Raw genomic sequence first — 17808 nt, 5'->3', positions numbered from 1 at the left:
GGGGGAGTCGGGTTATTCAGCACAGTTTGGGTCTGCAAGGGCCTTGAGGGCTGTTCTGTTACCACCTACCCAAGCTTAAGGGTAACGCTCCTCCACCAGCTTCACCTTGTCGTGTGTGTGTGTGTGTGTGTGTTTGGAAGCTGGCTCCAGTGTGCATCATTTAAAAGAGGCTATGTGGAGAGATAAGTCCTAATCCTCAGTGGCTCAGATAAATTATCCATCTGGCTTGTTGTGCTGTTTAACCCTTGGATCATCTAATGCAGTGCAACTTTCCCTGCTTTTGAGGACTTGTTTAAAAACTCTGTCAGGAAACCTGTTTTCCCCAAATCCTGTTCTCTGCCCCCTTCCTTGTGGTGTCTGCAGGATAATGAGGTAGTCCCAGGACACCCCGTTATTGCAATTTTGGGGATGAATGTTCCTATTGCTGTGACTTGCTTTCAAGGCACCACTTAAACTACTGAAGACAAGCTACCCCCAAATTAGCGTTAGTAGTGTATTTAGTGGGGGGAAAAAAATAAAGAAACCCAAACAAGTTTTAAAAGAAAAAAAATTTAAGCTGTCCTGTAGATGTCTTATGTTTATGGTGATGCACAGTACAGGAGTTATTCTGTTTTTTTATGTACTATACAAAACAAGAAGTGCCTTGGGTCCTGATGCCATAAATAGAATGAAGAATCTTTTGTGGTATTTTCTCAAGAAAACTGTAAACTTAATACAGCCTTACACAAGGACCAATTTGATAAGCCAATTTCACGGCTACTTCCATAATTTTACCTTGAGTTTCTGGTCAGGGATTGAATTTTTTTTTTTTTTCTCAATGAATGCTGATGGCAGTTCTGGTAATGGCAGTTAATATTTTATTTTTTGATGTCTCTTTCTATTGGGATCCAAACTAAACAATTCTGACTGGGAATAAGTCAGAAGACCTTCACTAGCCAGCATATGCTGAAAAGCCACCGTTGTGGCTGGCTATTGTTTCCTCTAGTTCCTTTGAATCACCTGCAGCTGCCTCTCTYAGTTCACCCGTGCCCACTGCAGCTCTTGATTGCACCTGGACAAACAGCTAAACTTGGTGTGACTGGACTCATCTCGTGTACYGAAAGCCAAAGCTGCCGGACTTGCKGTCCCAAGAAAAGCATGGATAGGTAACGAGCRTAGAGAAAGCCTTGCTCGCTTTGGGGAGCGCTCCTTTCTCCTGCACAAGTTTGAAGGGTTGCTTAGTACAGGAGAAAYGGCAAGTAGGTTGTTCCTGCTTGCAGCCTCGCATGTGCTGACCGCATTGGGAGTCAGGTGTAAGCTTGTGTCCTCTGGGAGAATGAGCAGGACTAACTAGTGGAGGGAGTGCTGGCTTGGTGGGTGATTAAGCAGGGAGCTGAGKTGGTTTGGAGCAACTGTGTTGTAAGGGGGAGATAAACCAGCATGCGGGCCAATGTGGTCCATTGGAAAATGACCTTAATAGAGAAGGGGGAAGTGTGTGTTACATACACATAKGTGCTTTACTGTCTGCACTTGTCTTTCCCGTGATCACCTTACTGATGTCTCAGGCTGATGTCAGGAGAGGCAGACACGAAGGCCTAATAGGCCAAAATAGGATTTTTATCATTACTGTGTTTGAGAAGCTAAAGCTACTAACTTGCTTAAGACTTCAAATTACTTAARTATTCTGTGTTGAACTGAGAAAGCCGTATAGTGTTAGGTGCCCTCTTAATGGAAGAGGAAGGGGAGWTGTATTATAGCCATGGTGTGAATACCAGACAGGACAAGGGAATACCTCTAGACAGTGTCCACAAAGCCTAGAGCTATTGAATTAGAAAAAAACAAACAAAAACACAATTTCTTAACACAAAGAGAGTGACAAGGGGGGAGAATGAGCTGGTATGTTTGAGAAGGAAGGGACAGGAGGGGTTAATTTTCCTTTGCACAAACCTGAGCATAGACAAAAGAAGCTGAGGAGTGATAGTGCTGAAAGACAGTCAGGAAATGGATGTTAAATGGTTGCACTAGTGATCTGAGTGCCCCACCTGCAAGGGCACCTTAGCAGAAATCAGTTGACAGTTGTGCCCTAGTGGAACCCTAGATGAATGACTGTATTTACCATGTSGTGGAGAGGGTAATAAATGAAACAATTCTAAGAAGTGGTAACGCTGACTAACRCTGAGAAGACGTCAGTATGTGTATTTATATAAATATTTTTTTCCAGTCAGGAGCTTTCTCTTCATTTATGTTCAAAGTTATAATCATCACCAGGGGAGGAACGATTGTTAGTAGAATATATAGTAAAATCAATGACTTGGTAATGGGCAGAGAATGTGTGGCTGCCAAAACTTAAAGATGAGCAAGTGCTCTGTGAAGGTGGTCAGGAATGTCACTCACATGGTCCAGAGGGAGAGATGGGAAGCTGTGGTGTCCTGCCTTGCTACCTTGGCCTGGGAGCACCGTGGGCGGGAGGATGGGATAGGGAAACATTGAGGGGATGGGTGGATGGATGGATGGATGGATGCTGCAGGAAGAGTTTTTAATTCAAACTCTGGCTGTTTTGGTGAAGTGTAGGAAAATGTGGAATTCTGTAGCATTTTATAGATCTGGATTTGAGGCAAATAGCCAAGTCTTGAGAAGAGAAAGTGTGCTCCTATTTGAGCAGCCTTTCCTACATAAAGGGGGGAAAGTGCTTATTTTAGAAGCTTTTCCTTTTTAGTTAGACTTAAAAATGAGACTTCAATGGAGAAAGCTCACCACTGTAGGCAAGAATTTGCTCAAGGGCAAGTAACTGAAGATGCTCAAGGCTTACAATATGTTACACTGCTGGCTCCATTTGTATGTGTTGTGCCTCTCTGGTTACTGACTTTGCCACACAGATTTTTTTTTCATCAGTTTTGTTGCATTACCTTTAGGTTTACTTGTAAGTTTTCACAAATATACCGTTCTTGTTCAGCTTGTTCTGTGAGATGTGTTAACAAATTTTATCAAGAGACGCATTATAAAACCTTAATTATAGAGGCTTAATTAAATTGATTATGAAAGTTACTCTAATAGTGCACAAGTCCCAGTGTACGCTCATAGAAGGAAGGTCTGTTTTCCGGATAGGCTTAGGCGGGATTGTTTCATCACTCCTTACTGGCTGGTGCTCTTGGGAACTTGGGAGCCCTTTGTTAGGCACCGAGAGGTACCTTCCAGTAGCCATCGTGCTTTTGTGTGTCTGGGTGTGCCCTTTACCTTTAAAAAGTTAAATTGCTTTTAGCTATTTTAGCTTCATCCCAGGCTTTTGAGTGAAATCTTAAAGACTTTAGTTGAGTAATAAAGTAAAAGTTGTCCACATTCTCTAGCTTCATCCTTGTAGTTGTGTAGGCTTAATTCCAGAGTGTTCTAGCTTAAAAGTGCTAAGTAATTTGTAGTCATAACATCTCACTATAGAGTGCTTTGCTGTGAATGAGTTGTAGTATTGTGTTTTTGTCTTTACATATGGTACATAAGATGTGAGAGAGAACTTTGAATTTTTACATCATTTTTTTCCTACTGTTTATAGTCATCTGAGTGATCACTTTTGAGACATTCTAAACTTTAAAAATGAGTTTTCTTCACCTAAGGTTGCTCCTGCTCTATTGMTGAAATCAGAGTGAGAAAGGACTATGAGCTTTGTGATCACTAAGAGTGGGAGATGTGATTTTTTTTCTGAATAAAAAACACTGGAAATAGATTGCTCTAACTTCAGACCATATGTTGGTCCTTTACTAGGAGCTTTAAAAATATTGCCCGTTGTAGAATATAAATCTAGCTGTGTGGATGTGCACTTTTGTATCTGAATCAGGAGCTTCTGCACCTTAGAGTGAAAGTGGTAGTGGGTTTTTTTTCCCAAATTTGGTTGGGAAAAACCAAAGGTTGGAGATGGGTCTGGAACAGAACAGAACAGAACAATACGCAATGCAACTTGGCATACTGTGCCAGTGTTTGCAAGCATGTAGTAAGTGCTCTGGTACATAAGTGCTCATCAAGAAATGACAGTTGCCTTTAAAAGAATGAAATGCTCCGTAATGCATCTCCATCTGAAGTTAGTCATTTGTTTTGAAGGGTTGATTTTAAAATAACGTAATCTGGGTCCATTTTCTCTGCCAAAATGAAGGTGCTCTAGTCCAAATGCTGTGGTAGCATTGCTTAGTGTTTGGTAAGCATATATGTGAAATCAATTTAAAGAAGAAGGGGGGAAGGCAAGCCCACCATCGCTTTCATGGTTGTGTGCAAGTATAACTCTTTAGTAGACTACTGATAATTTAACCAATTGGCCATTTATAGCAGCAAGAATACTCTTCCAAACAGATGCTAGCTCAAACTTTCAGAAAAATAACAGGCTTCCTTTGAGTCTACAATTTATATGTAGCATCTAGTTACTCTAGCTAAGATTACCTCTATTTAAGAGCAGGTCCRAGCCTTCGTAGTTTGGGGAACACTCATGGTTTCAACTTCAAAAGTATTTCTGCAGAAACCAGCAGTTTATTCAGAAAAACTATTGAAAGGGCAAAACCTTGGCCTGGTGCCCTCTGCTTTTTGATGGGAGATCAATATTAAGAGAAATAATAGTGGGTTTCACATCTGCTTTTGACATTAATATGTGGAAAAGGCTCTCGCGTACTTTGATGTCATAGTATCTTTTGAAGCTGCATTGAATCTTTTTAAGTTTACCAGCTCCGAACACTTAGCTTGACATCATGCTGCAGCGCTGGGAGCTGAGCGTGCCACAGGGCTTGGTGAAAGTAGGGACTGGTCATTGCTGGGGGGCAGGCCAGGTCCCTTCCTGGAGCTCAGCAGCACTTCCCATGCTACGGAACTCTGTCTTCATGAGAAATGTTAGTAAAATACAGTATATCATTCTCTGCCTTCCTCGGGGTGAGCTGTCATCAACTGGAGTGTTCCTTCTGATTTTTTTTTCCCTTTATTCCTAAAATGGTATGTTTTTATTATAACCGTATTCACCCCTTTGCACAGGATAATGTGATGGTGATACTAATGTGTGTAGTTTGTTGTAGTAGTAAGTCCAGTTAGTTTCCTTATTAACCAAATGTCTGCAGGTTTTTATGCTCCTGCAGMCCGTGTGTGCTGTTTTTTCTCACATGACTCGAGCCACATGTGAAGCCATCAAGACAGCTCAGTTTGAGCAGGAGGCAAGAACTGCGTTTTGGTGCCCTTGGTTTTCTGTTACCCTCCCCTCATTTTGTCAGGAAGTTTGGAACCCATTTTAAGGATATAACACAATGATTGTCCTAAGTTGCAAGGGATGTTSAGACCTCCTGTTGCAACAGTGACCGGCAAATGCTTTTTGGTTTATGTGTTGCAGTAGTGCTACCTTCTGACACAAAGGCCATGTGTGGTCAGAAGTGAACTTATTTTGATTACTGTCTAATAAATAACTGCTTCTATGAGGTTAGTGCTAGTGAGCTTTAATCACCGTTTCTCTAAAGCCAAGTATGTGCATCTGAGCAGTAAGGTGTATTGYGTGAGTTTTCAAAACTTGAATTCTTTTCTTTACAAGTTCCTCTTGTTCAGCTGCACGATTTATTTTTTGTTACTTAAAACCAACGATTGAAAAAGGAGCTATAATGTATTGGATTTTGTCCTGAATCTTGGCCTAAGTGAGAAACTAGAGTCAGATGTTGAGAATATGGATACCCTTCTGGGGAGAGAAATGCTGGTACGTGTACTATTAAAGCACTCGGGTGCTTTGATGTTCTCTTCACGCCGTGGATGCTGGCTGCACAGTGGTGAAGACACTTTTATTTACTCTCATTATGTTACTAGCTGGATTGGCTCGCCAGATTCAGTGCACACATCGCTCGACAGAGCCAAGTTATCCAGGTAGAATAAAAATAAACTGCCTACGCAAAGTATGGTCCCTGCTTCCCCGAGCCCGGCTGGGGTGGCGGGGGTGGCAGCGGCTCTGCGGAGGAAGGGAGGCTTCCCTTGTTCTGTGGCTCTCTGGTGCTGCCTTCGCAGCCATCACGAATGTTTTCTTTTTGCAGATGACACGATTGGTGCTGCCCGGCATGCTGGAAAGGTGAGTCACACTAACACTATCCAGACAAAGTCATCATTATTTATAGGGGAGAATCCTTTCTTGAAAAATTCATTACTGTGACTAATCAGCCCAGTCTCCATGTTTTAATGGCAGAGTAATGCTGGGTGAGTCACGCTCGTGGTGCATGAATCATCAGATGGTGGAAGCCTTTTCCACTCGATTCCCTTTTTATTTTTCCTCTCCCTTCTCCACTGTTGTGGTGATTCCTTTTAGAACAGAATTAAAAAGCCCGTCTGACTCATCAGCACTAGCTCAACAACCTGCTATTCTGAGGGGGTGGTTACGGTTCCTGGGAATAACCTTCTTAAGGCTATTTCTCTAAGTCATTGTAAGTAAAATGGATGCAAAGAATATGTCCTCATTATACAGTAGGAGGTATATTGAGGAAAGGCTGTGATCATTTGGTAGAGAAAAATCAGAGACCAGCTCTTTAAAATAAGAGTTAAAGCACACCACTCTCACTGCTGAAGGCATGTGCGGGCTTCCTAGCTAGCTCCCAGGTGAAACCCAAGATGCAGCGTTTCCGTGTAGTCCCTCCAGGCTGTTTTCTAGGTCGTGTTGCCTGCTCCGTGATGTTAGCTGTCCCTGCAGCAGTGCTAACCCGGGCTTGCCGAGGGTTGTTCTAGGTCATGTCTGGTGCAGACCTGAGGCAAGTCGCGTAGACCCATGCGTGGAAGCCACTGTGCTCTTACCTCCTGGAGAATGGCAGGGAGGAGAGCATGTATGGAGCAAGCATCTGAGTCTGGCAAAGGTTGATTTAAAAATAAATCATGTATTTTTTAAAATAGAATTTAAATAAATTCTATAATAAATAAATAGAATTTATTTATTCTTAAAAAGCATTTATTTATTCTATCACCTGCTATCTGGGAGTCTTCATCATAGATCAGGGTTCACTTATGTTAACCTTGTGCAGGTGCAGAGCAAATATTTCATGTCTGAAATGGCAGTTTCTTCATGGCTGAAAAACATCAGAGCTAGTTGCTAGTGCAGGAGTTAGGCTCTCACTCAGGGAGATAYCGAACGTAGATTTTTATTTCAGACTCTGTAGATGGCAATGGAAGTATAGAAGAGCTTATGTCATGGGAAAAAAATTGAATTAGAAAAATAAGATGCAGCCCAGAGCTCATGTGTGTGTGAATATTGTCCCAGAAAACTCTGGCACAGCATGAGCATCGTGGTTCAGAGATGGTAGCTACTCAGGGTTCCCAAGTCAAAAACTACCTCTTGACTGTGTCCGGTAGTTCACAGACAGGGACCCAYCTTTCATGAAACCACTGTCCAGAGAAGACATGATGATGGAAGTCATTGTGCTTTATAGGTTTAATGTTATATGTCTTTGAAATCTTGAAACTGAAATGGTTTATTGCATGTGTCTGTTCTTTGTCTAAAGAAACATCTTAAAATCTTCCAAAGAAATACCTTTGTCTAAAGAATTGCAGTTATCTGTTTGACAGAGTTGATCTCTTCATCCTCTCAGGACAGGAATAGTGTATCTCGCTTATCAGGAAAACAGAGAGAGGCTGTTCTTTAAGCATTAGGCTGAATGAGATGATCTGAATGAAAGACAGTAAACCACAATCACACTGACTTCTAGTTCCAGCTACCCTCGAGCAAATCACTTCATGCCTTCTTTTTCTCCTTTCTTTTCTTGACTGCATACTCTCCTAAAGTCCAGTGAATCCAAGAACAAGAATGAATGATATCAGCACTTAGCAGCTTTTGCAGTCAGCCGTAAGTTTCTCATGTGGGACTGTAGGCTAGGCAAAAGGGTCCCAGGCTGTTCTAAAAACAAAGCCAGTCTGGGAATCCCATCGTTATTCTTCCTTGCTCAAGGAGAAAGGCTTGTTGAGGACATAGGCACAGCAGAGCCCACTATAGTGCAGTGTTTTGCAGCTGTGGCGTGTACATTTATGGTTTTGAATGCTACTTTTATAGCAGTATATTACAAGATATATGCAAAAGTAGAGAGCAGACTTGGCATATTTTCCGTTCAGATTTGTAAATGGACAGCACTACCATGTAGTATGGTGTATCTGATGATAGTTTTTATTTGCAATGAACATAGCAGCTTCTAGTGATGGCATTTAGGCTCTCTGCGGTGGCTCCTCTCGTCACTTTTGCCAGCATTCACACCACAATTTATAGTCTGTGCCTCCTGTTGCACTTTGCTGCCTTTCCTCTGTAAGTTTTCAGGCTGCTGCTGGAGCTGGGGGACTCGCAGAACTAAATCTCGCCCTGTGTCTCCAGGAGCAGGGAGAATCCGTGGCTTGTTTCTTGCCCAGCACCCAGCTGGGCTGTTTCTCGGGGGGAAGCACAAGTGCATCACTGCATCCGGGAGGGAGCTTGCTCTTTCCACCGGGATACAGCGGAGCGGGCCGCGTTGCCACGGCAACCGTGCAGGCTAAATATAGAAACGTGGCCTCCCTTGGCCGGCCCGCTTAAGGTGGAATGGGCGGCAGGGGCGAGTCCGAGTCACCTTGGCCGGCTTGAGGGCTTGTAGCCCATGCTAGAGGTGCGTGTAGCCCATCCTCTCTGGCTTGGCCACACCAGAGCCCTCGTGCTGCAGAGCACCCCTGAAAACATCTCTTCTGCAATTCCAGAAAAGAAGCAAAACTGTAATTAGAGTGGTTGGGAGTGTTCCTCTCCCACACATCTTGATTTTTCTTTTATCTGTTGATTTAAGCTGTGAGCTTTTAAGGTTAGGGCTGTTTTCTTTCGAAAACCCCAGTTGCGTTGACTGCATTGAGGAGAAGAGTACACGGTGCTTTTGTAAGGGGTTGCTATTAATTTCTAACACTTCCCAGAGTCCCTTGTAGTGGATCAGACGTAATTCCTTGCCCCTAGATGATCATCACTGCTCCTGCTGGGAAGTTAGGCTGGCTGGCTGCTGGGAGRCTGGCGTGTGCCCTGCAGCCCGCGTGCCAGCCTGTCTTGGAAAGCTGCAGCTCGTGGTTGTGCCCCGAAGCGTGAGGTTCCTGTTTAGCCCTATAAACACTTACCCCAGTTGGGGCCTTCTTAAGCTTTCATCCTCAATTAGGTCTTGTGGCAATTACTCCTGTCTGTCTGTGTATGGGAAGAGCACTTCCTTTCATTGGATCTGAGTTTCAGAGTCTGTCACTTACAAAAGAAAGATGACATTTATTTATTATGAGATGAGTGAATCAAGACCTKGATATTTTTCTTTCATTAGTCTGTGTGTTCTTATCATGGCTTCTCTTAATAGTCTCTTAAATAGCTAAATTGGACCAATCTTTTCACCTCTTTGATGTCTGAGGTCTTTGTTTTCTTTTTTTCTCTTCTCTCCATTTAGTCAATCTCTAAATATTTTTCTTGTACATTTGGAGAGGTAGGAAGTGAAATATAAAATTTTGATGATGCCACATCTGTCCCTGCCAATTCCTGCCCTCCCAATCTTTGTCTGGCCTTGGTGACTGCTGCACAAAAGATTTTCTTGTTGACTTGTGTTCAGGATTTTCAAGGGCATGGATAGAGGGTTTAAAATCAGGTTTGTGATTAATTCACATAATTTTCTTTGTATGTGTTGTTGGTTTTGTTACAATTGATATTTTTCACCTGCCATTCTGTAGCCCTTTTACATAGCAGTCTGAGGTCTTTAAAGAAGTTCCTTTACAGCTTTCTCCAATCTGGTTAATCTCTTAAAAACTGCTTTGAATTTCACTGCTAATCTCCATTTGAGCTCATGAATAAACATCACAAGCACCACCTGTCTTGATATGAAAACCTTCTGGCATTGGTGTTTAACCTTTTGATGTTGTGAAAACTCATGCTTAGTTTGTGGCCCTTTTGTCATACCATGTATTTTGATCCATGTTACTGCTTCACCAGCTGAGCCTTGCAGATAACTCCTGAAAAATTCTAGCAACTCTGGCAAAGGTGCTTTGAAATCTTGGATAACTGTGCAGTGGTTCCTTTCTCTGTCCTGTCAATGGTCTCAGTTCTGGATGTGAATCAGTCACAGGTTTGTTTCTTGAATCCTGGCAGAAGCCACCCTGGTGGCAGCTACTGTAATGGCTCCCAAAGAATTTGTATTCTAGCTTTAATGGTCACTTTAGCCTTGCCATTTGTTTTTAAAATGCCCATTCAAATCGTTGTGGCAGCAGTGGCTTCGGGTATGCAGAGATGAACAAGTATTATGAGGAGACTTGTATGTGAATCTGCAGCAGTGCAGTGGGAAGACAACTCTGTGTGTGTGTGTGTGTGTGTGTGTGTGTGTGTGTGTGTGTGTGTATGTGTTCTCACCCCACAGTGAACGTGAACTATTGAGTCATGTGCTCAAAGGTAAACGTGGAGCTTAATGTTGGATAGGGAGTAGAGAAGCAGCTRTCAGTGTGCTAGGCTTCCCGCCAGCAACCTTTGGCAACTTGTTTGACCTCGCTTGCCTAAATTAGCTCTTATTGCTACCTCACACCAAGTCATGGATCTCTGTGTATCTAGAGCTAGGCACAAAATGACATGCTCTGCACYAGTCAGTGGCCTGGAAGATTGAGGAGTCTCTTTTCCGTCCTAACTGTGTGCACTTTGGACAGAAATATTTGGAATAAATACTTGGAAATACTTAGCAGGGCAGATATATGTCAACCAATGTCAGATTCTTGCCTTCATGTAAATATTCCTGTGTAATGCCAAATGTATTAATCTAATACAGCTATAAAACAACTTCTGTAGTTATCCAATGAGTATCTTCTGTCTATTAAGAGAGGCATTTGAGCACTGGATTTGGATACTTGCCAACCAAGTGCCATCATAAAGTATGTTTGGAAATTTCTCAGGCTCATTATGAAAGGGATTATCAAAATGTAAACCATAAAGTCAACTTCTGCCTCTGCCACCATAGCCATGACTTAAAAGTTGCCTTTTAGACTTGTGTCAACTTTATGCAGAGCTATTTGAGTGTATCCAAGTACGTGCAGAACACAGTTCTCTTGAGTGGAAGTAGCTGTATAGGTTTTTGCAGTTATTCTCCATTTAGAGAATCTTATACTGTGAATACTTGTGTCCTGCTTGAAAAATACATTAGTAAATTTCAATTTAGAATTTGGTTGGGGTTTTTAAAAATAGTTCTTTGTAATATCACTTGCATCCCAAAGATTTTCTTCAGACTTGAAGTAATTTTATGAAAAATAAGAATTTTTTTTAWTTTTTTGCATGGTAACATCTTCACTGCTTTTCAGATCAAAAGGAGTAATCCTGAATATCTCCTCAGCTGCTGGGATGTATCCAACTCCACTGCTGACTCTTTATTCTGCAACAAAGGTAAATGTTCTTGTGCATGTTCAAATCAAATGTCCAGCATCAGCCCACATTACAGGAAGAAATGTTTTGGTGTCCATCTAGTGGTGCTTTCAGGAATTAGAAGTACTTTTCTCTTAACTTATATTTTGCCAGTAGTGGAAGTTTGAAGGTCAAAAGAAAAATGTGAAGGGTTTACTATAATAATCCTCTGCATACTTCATTGCATGAACTGCTTTTTATGTAAAAAAGGATACCAAGTTAAGCTTAGCATGAAATAGAAGGTCACTGACAAAGTCTTTCTAGTACAATTTCTTATGTTGATAATTTGGAAATCCCTCCCCTCCCTTTATTTTTATCTTTTTTTTAATTTAATTTAATTTAATTTAATTTAATTTAATTTAATTTAATTTAATTTTATTTTATTTTATTTTATTTTATTTTATTTTATTTTATAATTTTTTATTTTTAAGTAGGACTGTTCTGTTGCTTTCTGGGAGCACAAATTTGTCCTACCCATTTGCCTCAAGTTTTATATTTCAGGTAAGAGGAAATCAAGTGCCTTGCTGATGCCAAACAGAGGCACACTTGCTTTCAGCTGCTGGCTGTTCCTCTTGCTCATGTAGGTCATGGTGCAGTTTGCTTTTTTGCAATGAATGCATTATTGGCTCATGTTCGACCTGGCACCCACCACAATTTCCAGGTTTATTGTAGCAGAGCTGCTGCTCCTCCAACTTTGAGGTGTGGAGTTATGCAACCTTCTATGCACATCTTGGCACTTCATTTTGTTACCTATAGAGAAGCCTCATGAAGCGTAATAATCCTGATCGGGGTCCCTCCACGCTGAAGCTCTATCATGGTAAGGTGCTCCATGCAATTCAGTCATCTGCAGGCTCACTGAGGATGGGCCCTGCCTGGCTGCTGGTGCAGATGCTGAGCAATGCTGGCCTCAGCACTGATCTGCAAGGTTCTGGGCTTGTTGCAGCCAGACTTCAAGCCATTAATCTGTGACCCTTTGGGCCTGCTTGTCCAGCTAATCTTTAGTCTGGTCAGTGGCTTGTTCCTTCAGCACGTGTGTCCTCATCTTCCATCCTCATCCAAGTGAGAGTGCTGTGGGAGACCATGTCAGAAACCGTGCTAGTGATACCTGCTGTGTGCTCCTCTCCAGAAAGCCAGTCACCCCACATAGAAAGCAGTCAGGTTGGTCGAGCATGATTTACTGTTGGTATGTCTGTGACAACTTCTCATGTACCTTCTTGTCCTTTATATGCTTGGATGTGAATTCCGAGATTATGTGCTCCATGGTCTTACCAGGGACTGAGATCTAACAAGATCGTTCTTGTCTTCTCAGAGGGATGTAACATTAGTTGTCTTCCCGTTCTTAGCGACCTCTCTGAGTTGTCACAGTTTTTTACACATCATAGTAGGCAACAGAGTTTTCTGTTCTAAATGCAAGAGAAATGTTTATACCAGTACTCAAGCAGTGTGACACTGCTGCTTTTTCACTTGCACCTGCAAATTAACCTTAAGCACTCAGTGATTTCAGAATCGAAGTAGAAGCCTGACAGCATGAAGCATGATAGCGTTTATGTTAGAACAGACCCACCATTCCTTTAGTATCTTGGTAACATCTCCATATTCACAGAAATCAATTGATGCACACTACCATTTTATTCATGCTGAAGGAAGGGGTGTTTCAGTTTAGAAATCATGCGTGCCTGATTTGGAGTTTTAGCTAACACTCCTCCAGAAGTAGCTGTTTCCTGAGAGCACAGTTCCTTGTTTTATTGGGAAAGGTCACCTGTGGCAGTGCCTTCAGCTTTATAGGGTGATTTGAGCTTCTGCTTTTAGTGATCCTCTGCTTTAGACTGCTTTGGTTAGACTTTTTTTCAATGAGAACCTCAAATATGTTCCTCCCTTCCTCTCCGAGAAACTCAATTACAGGGTAAGTAATCTGCCTAATCTCAGCACCGCTCATCTTCTACTAAAGCAAGATTAGTAAGCATGAAAGTGACTCCCCTAATGTAGCAATAGAAAGCCTATCTGCGATTTCTCTTTTTTTTCGCCCTATCAATATAAACGGATTTTAAGCCATAATATCCTTCAGGCCTAAGTCAATGGCTTTGGCTAATTGTCAGGAACAGACACAGTCCAGCTTTTTAACCTTCCTGTGGTGAATTCTRTATTTTACAATGAAATGATTTTTTTTCTCAAGGAAACATATTCTTATTTTTCAACAGGCTTCCCTATCTATCTATGCTAATATTAGTGAGAAGTCAAAAACATTTCCTTCCTTCTGTGTCTTAAACATTTCGTTTTGTTATTGGAAATCCAAGGAGAAGAAAGCGATTTTAGTATGTGGTGTTTAGTAAGAGGATATTATTTAGAGAATGTTGCTAAGACTGTTACAGGTAGATGATACTGGAGGASTCATACCTCTTAGAGGCAAATAAAAATCCCATTTGTTTGTCCATTGGATCAACAAATCCATCATGGAAAAAAAAATTGGAATAAAGGGTGTGAATGTTCTGGTTTGTGTAGATGTAACTTTCTGTATGGCAGACCTCTTTAACAGTAGAGATGACAGTCTCATTGTATAGCCCTGCATTTTTGAAAAAGCAGCAATTGATTTCGGGACTCCCAGGCAAGTAGAAATAGTCAGGACTTAATTCTGAGTGATAAAGCAACTTTGATTTACAGAATATAGGTTTATTTTCATTTATTTTTGGTAGATAATTGATTTTAAATATACTATGGTGTGCCCTTACCACAAATGAAAATTTGGCAGCTGTATTCAGGTATTGCACCAAACAGTCTGCAGTGTATGCAGTTTCTTTTACTGTTACAAGAGGATGACTCGTTTGCCGAAGTTGTAGCAATTAGACCTGATGCTAAGAACGGGATTTCATTAAGAACTTATACTAGAGAGGAGAAGAAGAAAAGAGCAGTTGGACAGATGATGAGCTTATCTGGCTCAGTGAACCTTCCTCTAGCTTGTACATGCAATCTGAAGATTAAAAGTACCTCGCTACACAGCAAGATCTAGTTTTCCTTCAGATCTTGTGTATGCTCAGAACACTATATATAGAAACAGCCCAGCAGCACAGGAATATTTTTTTGCTTTGTGTTCAGGCAAGATCTGTAGCTCAACTTCCTAAATAGAAAACACAGTGAATGTGCACACTGAAAGCATTGGTTTCAGATAGGACTTTTGTTAATCCAAGAGTGACAGTCAAAAAAGGAGGATTGTGGAACAGGTGCAAGAGGCCTGGCTGCCTGCTCCTCTTCTTAACAGCCCTTTCTCTCTAGAGCTGCTTTTATTTTTTGTTTGTTTGTTTTTTGTTTTGGATACTTGAATTATTTGTTACATATTTTGGCATTAGTTATAGATGCAATGCTTTAGACCCTTCAGTGGAGAGTACTTAATTTATTGTATTTGGCTGTATTGCTTCACTAAAACAAGGCATGATCCTAGAACCCCATGTTTTGTCCCATCAGAAGGTGATTTAAATGGACTTGGAGGAGAGGAGCTGTGTTGATTTTAATTCCTCAGCATGGCATAAGGCAAGCCTTTCCTTTTAGAGAAAGTGATAATGGGGAAGAAAACACTTAGGTCTCCATTTACAGAGGTGGTTGTAGCACATGTGAGGGTGTCTTGACGATGTGTACAGGCATCTGCCTTTTAAGTTGTCTTAACTCTTCAACTCCAGCTTTTGTGATATCCCAAACTTCTCAAACTTTGGAAAAGAAATAGTCTCAGTGGACTTCGGGACTAGGGAAAAGCTTAGGATTTCTATTCAGGTGGTATTGCTCTAGTCTACAAAGTTTCTTTGAAAATTAGAATTTTTCTTTTTGAAGACAGCAGCTATAAATAGAAATTCAAATATGCCTGCAAACCACTACAAGCTAGTTTCCATTTTAATGCGTAGCTTGCTGTGTATTTCCCTTCTTTTCTCTGTAGGCTTTTGTGGATTACTTCTCCCGAGGCCTCCATGCAGAATACAAGAGCAAGGGCATCATTGTGCAGGTGAGTAGAATTTGTTTCATTTAAGTGTGGTTACCACAGCAACATTGGTGTCTTGGTAACAAAAGGAAATCATCATATTCTTATTCATGAGTATGTGAAACAGATTAAGGATAAGGAGTTCCTTTGATTCTGCTAGCAGTTTTCCGAAGTTGCCCTAAAACAATGCATCTGAGTATACTTTTTTTTTTAATGCTGCTGGTGGTAATTATACCTTAAAGAAAGAAATACTCCATATATTTTTTTCCTGTCTGTAATTCTGTGGAATGCATCTTTATAGAACTTAATTTCCTGGAATGAYGTGAGGCCTTACCTGTACTAAAGACACTTGTATATCACTTGTTAATTCCATAAGGCTTTTTCTTCAGAACACAATTAGCCAATGTCCATGCCTATTACTTTGCCTCTCTGTATCCTATATAGTGTTTTGTAAAACCCAAAGAACTCCCAAGGGCTCAATTTGCTATGAGACCAAGAGAAGTTGTTCAGCCTCTTGTTGGGTTAGGATGTCTGAGATCCTTCTGTTTTCTGTTTTTTCTGGCAGCAGGTAGAGCTGCTGAGAGTTACCTCAACATGAGCATATCCAGAACCTTCAAGGAGAAAAGCATTACATTTGAGAGGTGTTGTTCCCACATGCATTCATAACCAGTTGTTCTCTTTTTCCCTAAGTCTTCCCCACGGAATATTCTGTCAGGCTGAGGGGAAACCCAAGTAGGAGCATGTCCTTCCTATCTGTGTCAGGGAGTTCTCATAGGTAGTGCAAAGTGAAAAATAGTCCACTAACTCATGCAGAGCTGGTGGTGTTAAACACAAACACTTTGAATGTAATACACAGTCTGAATGTCCATAGCACATTAAAGACTTCAGCTTTCTATGCCCAAAGCTAGAAAGACAACAGTTCAGTGTCTAACATATTAAACGTTCCAAACAGATGAAGATAAAATCTGTCTTTCTGTATCTACAAATATGTTTTCCTGTACAAAATTCAGGTTTGTAACTACAGCAACTATAGGCTGTGATAAGTTGACTTTTTAACTCTCGGGTGTTGGCTAAGGCTGCTCAGTCCCTGATCACACTGCTCTTATTCCTCCCTAAATGTAGACGATGAACAGCTGTGCTGAGTGATGTGGTCTGATGACCAATAGCTGTTATATGCTAATTTTATTGCAGTCCATGTCCTTCTACTCKTGTTCTAGCTTAAGCCCCCATAAACCACTAATGAATATTGCAAGGACCTMTGTGTAAAGATAGCTGACATATCTGCTTCGTGTCCTTAGGACTGCGTCCCCTTCAGAGTTCATCTCTCCGAACTTCAGAAAGAAGCACTGTTAAAATTCAGTTAAGGTCACCACTTGAAATGGTAACTCTTAGCATGCCCAAACCTGCAGAATCCCACTGGGAAAAGCAAAAATGCGGTACAGCCACTCGCCGTGGAAGTTTAGTTTTGATTAGTGCTTTCATAGAAATGTTTAAATTCATCTTTAAATTCAAAAAACACTCTTTCTAGGTAACAGGTTGGTTGGGTTTTACAGAAACAGCACTCCAATAGCTTAGGTTTCAGTTCTGTGTTTATTTGCGTGCAGAGGAAGAGGTGTGGATCTGTAGCAGAAGTTAAGGAAGAATGAAAAGGGCTGAGCTGGAAGGTTGGGCTAGGTGATCTCCAGGTGTCCCTCAGGCATCCTGTGATTCTGTCATAAGGAATGAAGACGACTGCAAGGACTTCTCAAGATGTTTTTTAGAAAATCTTTTCCTGAAAAAATTCTGTAGACTCTTCTGAAATGTTATTCTCATTTTCTGAAAGTACTGCCCTGTTCTTTGCAATTTTATTTTACTCCCCTTTCTAACTTCTGTCAGTTACACCTCCCTCTGTGCTTTGTTACTATATGCAGTACAAGTGGAAGAGTGAAAATTTGTGCTGCGTCTGTTCTTGTACAACATGGATTGGCCTCTTTTACTTTACTTGGCACTAGTAGAAGAGTTTGAGTGTGATGTGCACAACTGGCCTTGAAATAGTTATAGGGAGATACTGGGTCACTCCCAGCCTTCTTGTCACCACCATAAATAGGCCAGATGCTCTCACTACCTGTTCACAGGAGTGTGCTGGCACCAAACTTGCAGCTAGTGGTAGTATCTTTCTCCACACTTTTCTCTACACATTTCTCTACACAGTGTTGCRGGTTGGCTGCTGCAATTTCTGCACTTCCCCTTTATGCACCTTGTCCCTCACCCCTTCTCCTCACAGAGAAAGGGAAGAAAGCTGCTCTAAAAAGAGCCTTTTAAAAGCAGGATAGAGTAAGTGATAGAGTAGCTWGTTTTCACAGTTTTTACTTTATGTTCCTTGAATATGGGGGGAAAAAAATCCCAAGACCTGGCTTCCTGCATCCGTACAAGAACCTTCACCAATGCAGCTGAGTTTTCATAAGGGTCAGAGTGGTAAGGGCTGGCAGGTCTTTGAAGGGAACAAGAG

The 17808-nt window shown here is 41.4% G+C and overlaps 1 protein-coding gene across 1 annotated transcript in view; it reads left to right on the top strand.

Annotated features, from left to right (window-relative positions):
- Positions 1-17808, top strand: part of HSD17B12 (hydroxysteroid 17-beta dehydrogenase 12) — a 46784-nt gene that overhangs the window by 24945 nt on the left and 4031 nt on the right. The window contains exons 6-8 of the mRNA XM_026034656.1: positions 6009-6043; positions 11260-11341; positions 15279-15344. Coding sequence (XP_025890441.1) covers positions 6009-6043; positions 11260-11341; positions 15279-15344 — 183 coding nt within the window. The remainder of the gene's footprint in view (positions 1-6008; positions 6044-11259; positions 11342-15278; positions 15345-17808) is intronic.

This window comes from Nothoprocta perdicaria, unplaced genomic scaffold (genome assembly GCF_003342845.1).
Source record: "Nothoprocta perdicaria isolate Ctin4 unplaced genomic scaffold, notPer1 scaffold_15, whole genome shotgun sequence".
Classification (NCBI taxonomy): domain Eukaryota; kingdom Metazoa; phylum Chordata; class Aves; order Tinamiformes; family Tinamidae; genus Nothoprocta; species Nothoprocta perdicaria.
Note: the sequence above shows the minus strand (reverse complement) of the source record. Positions and strands in the feature narration are given on the sequence as shown.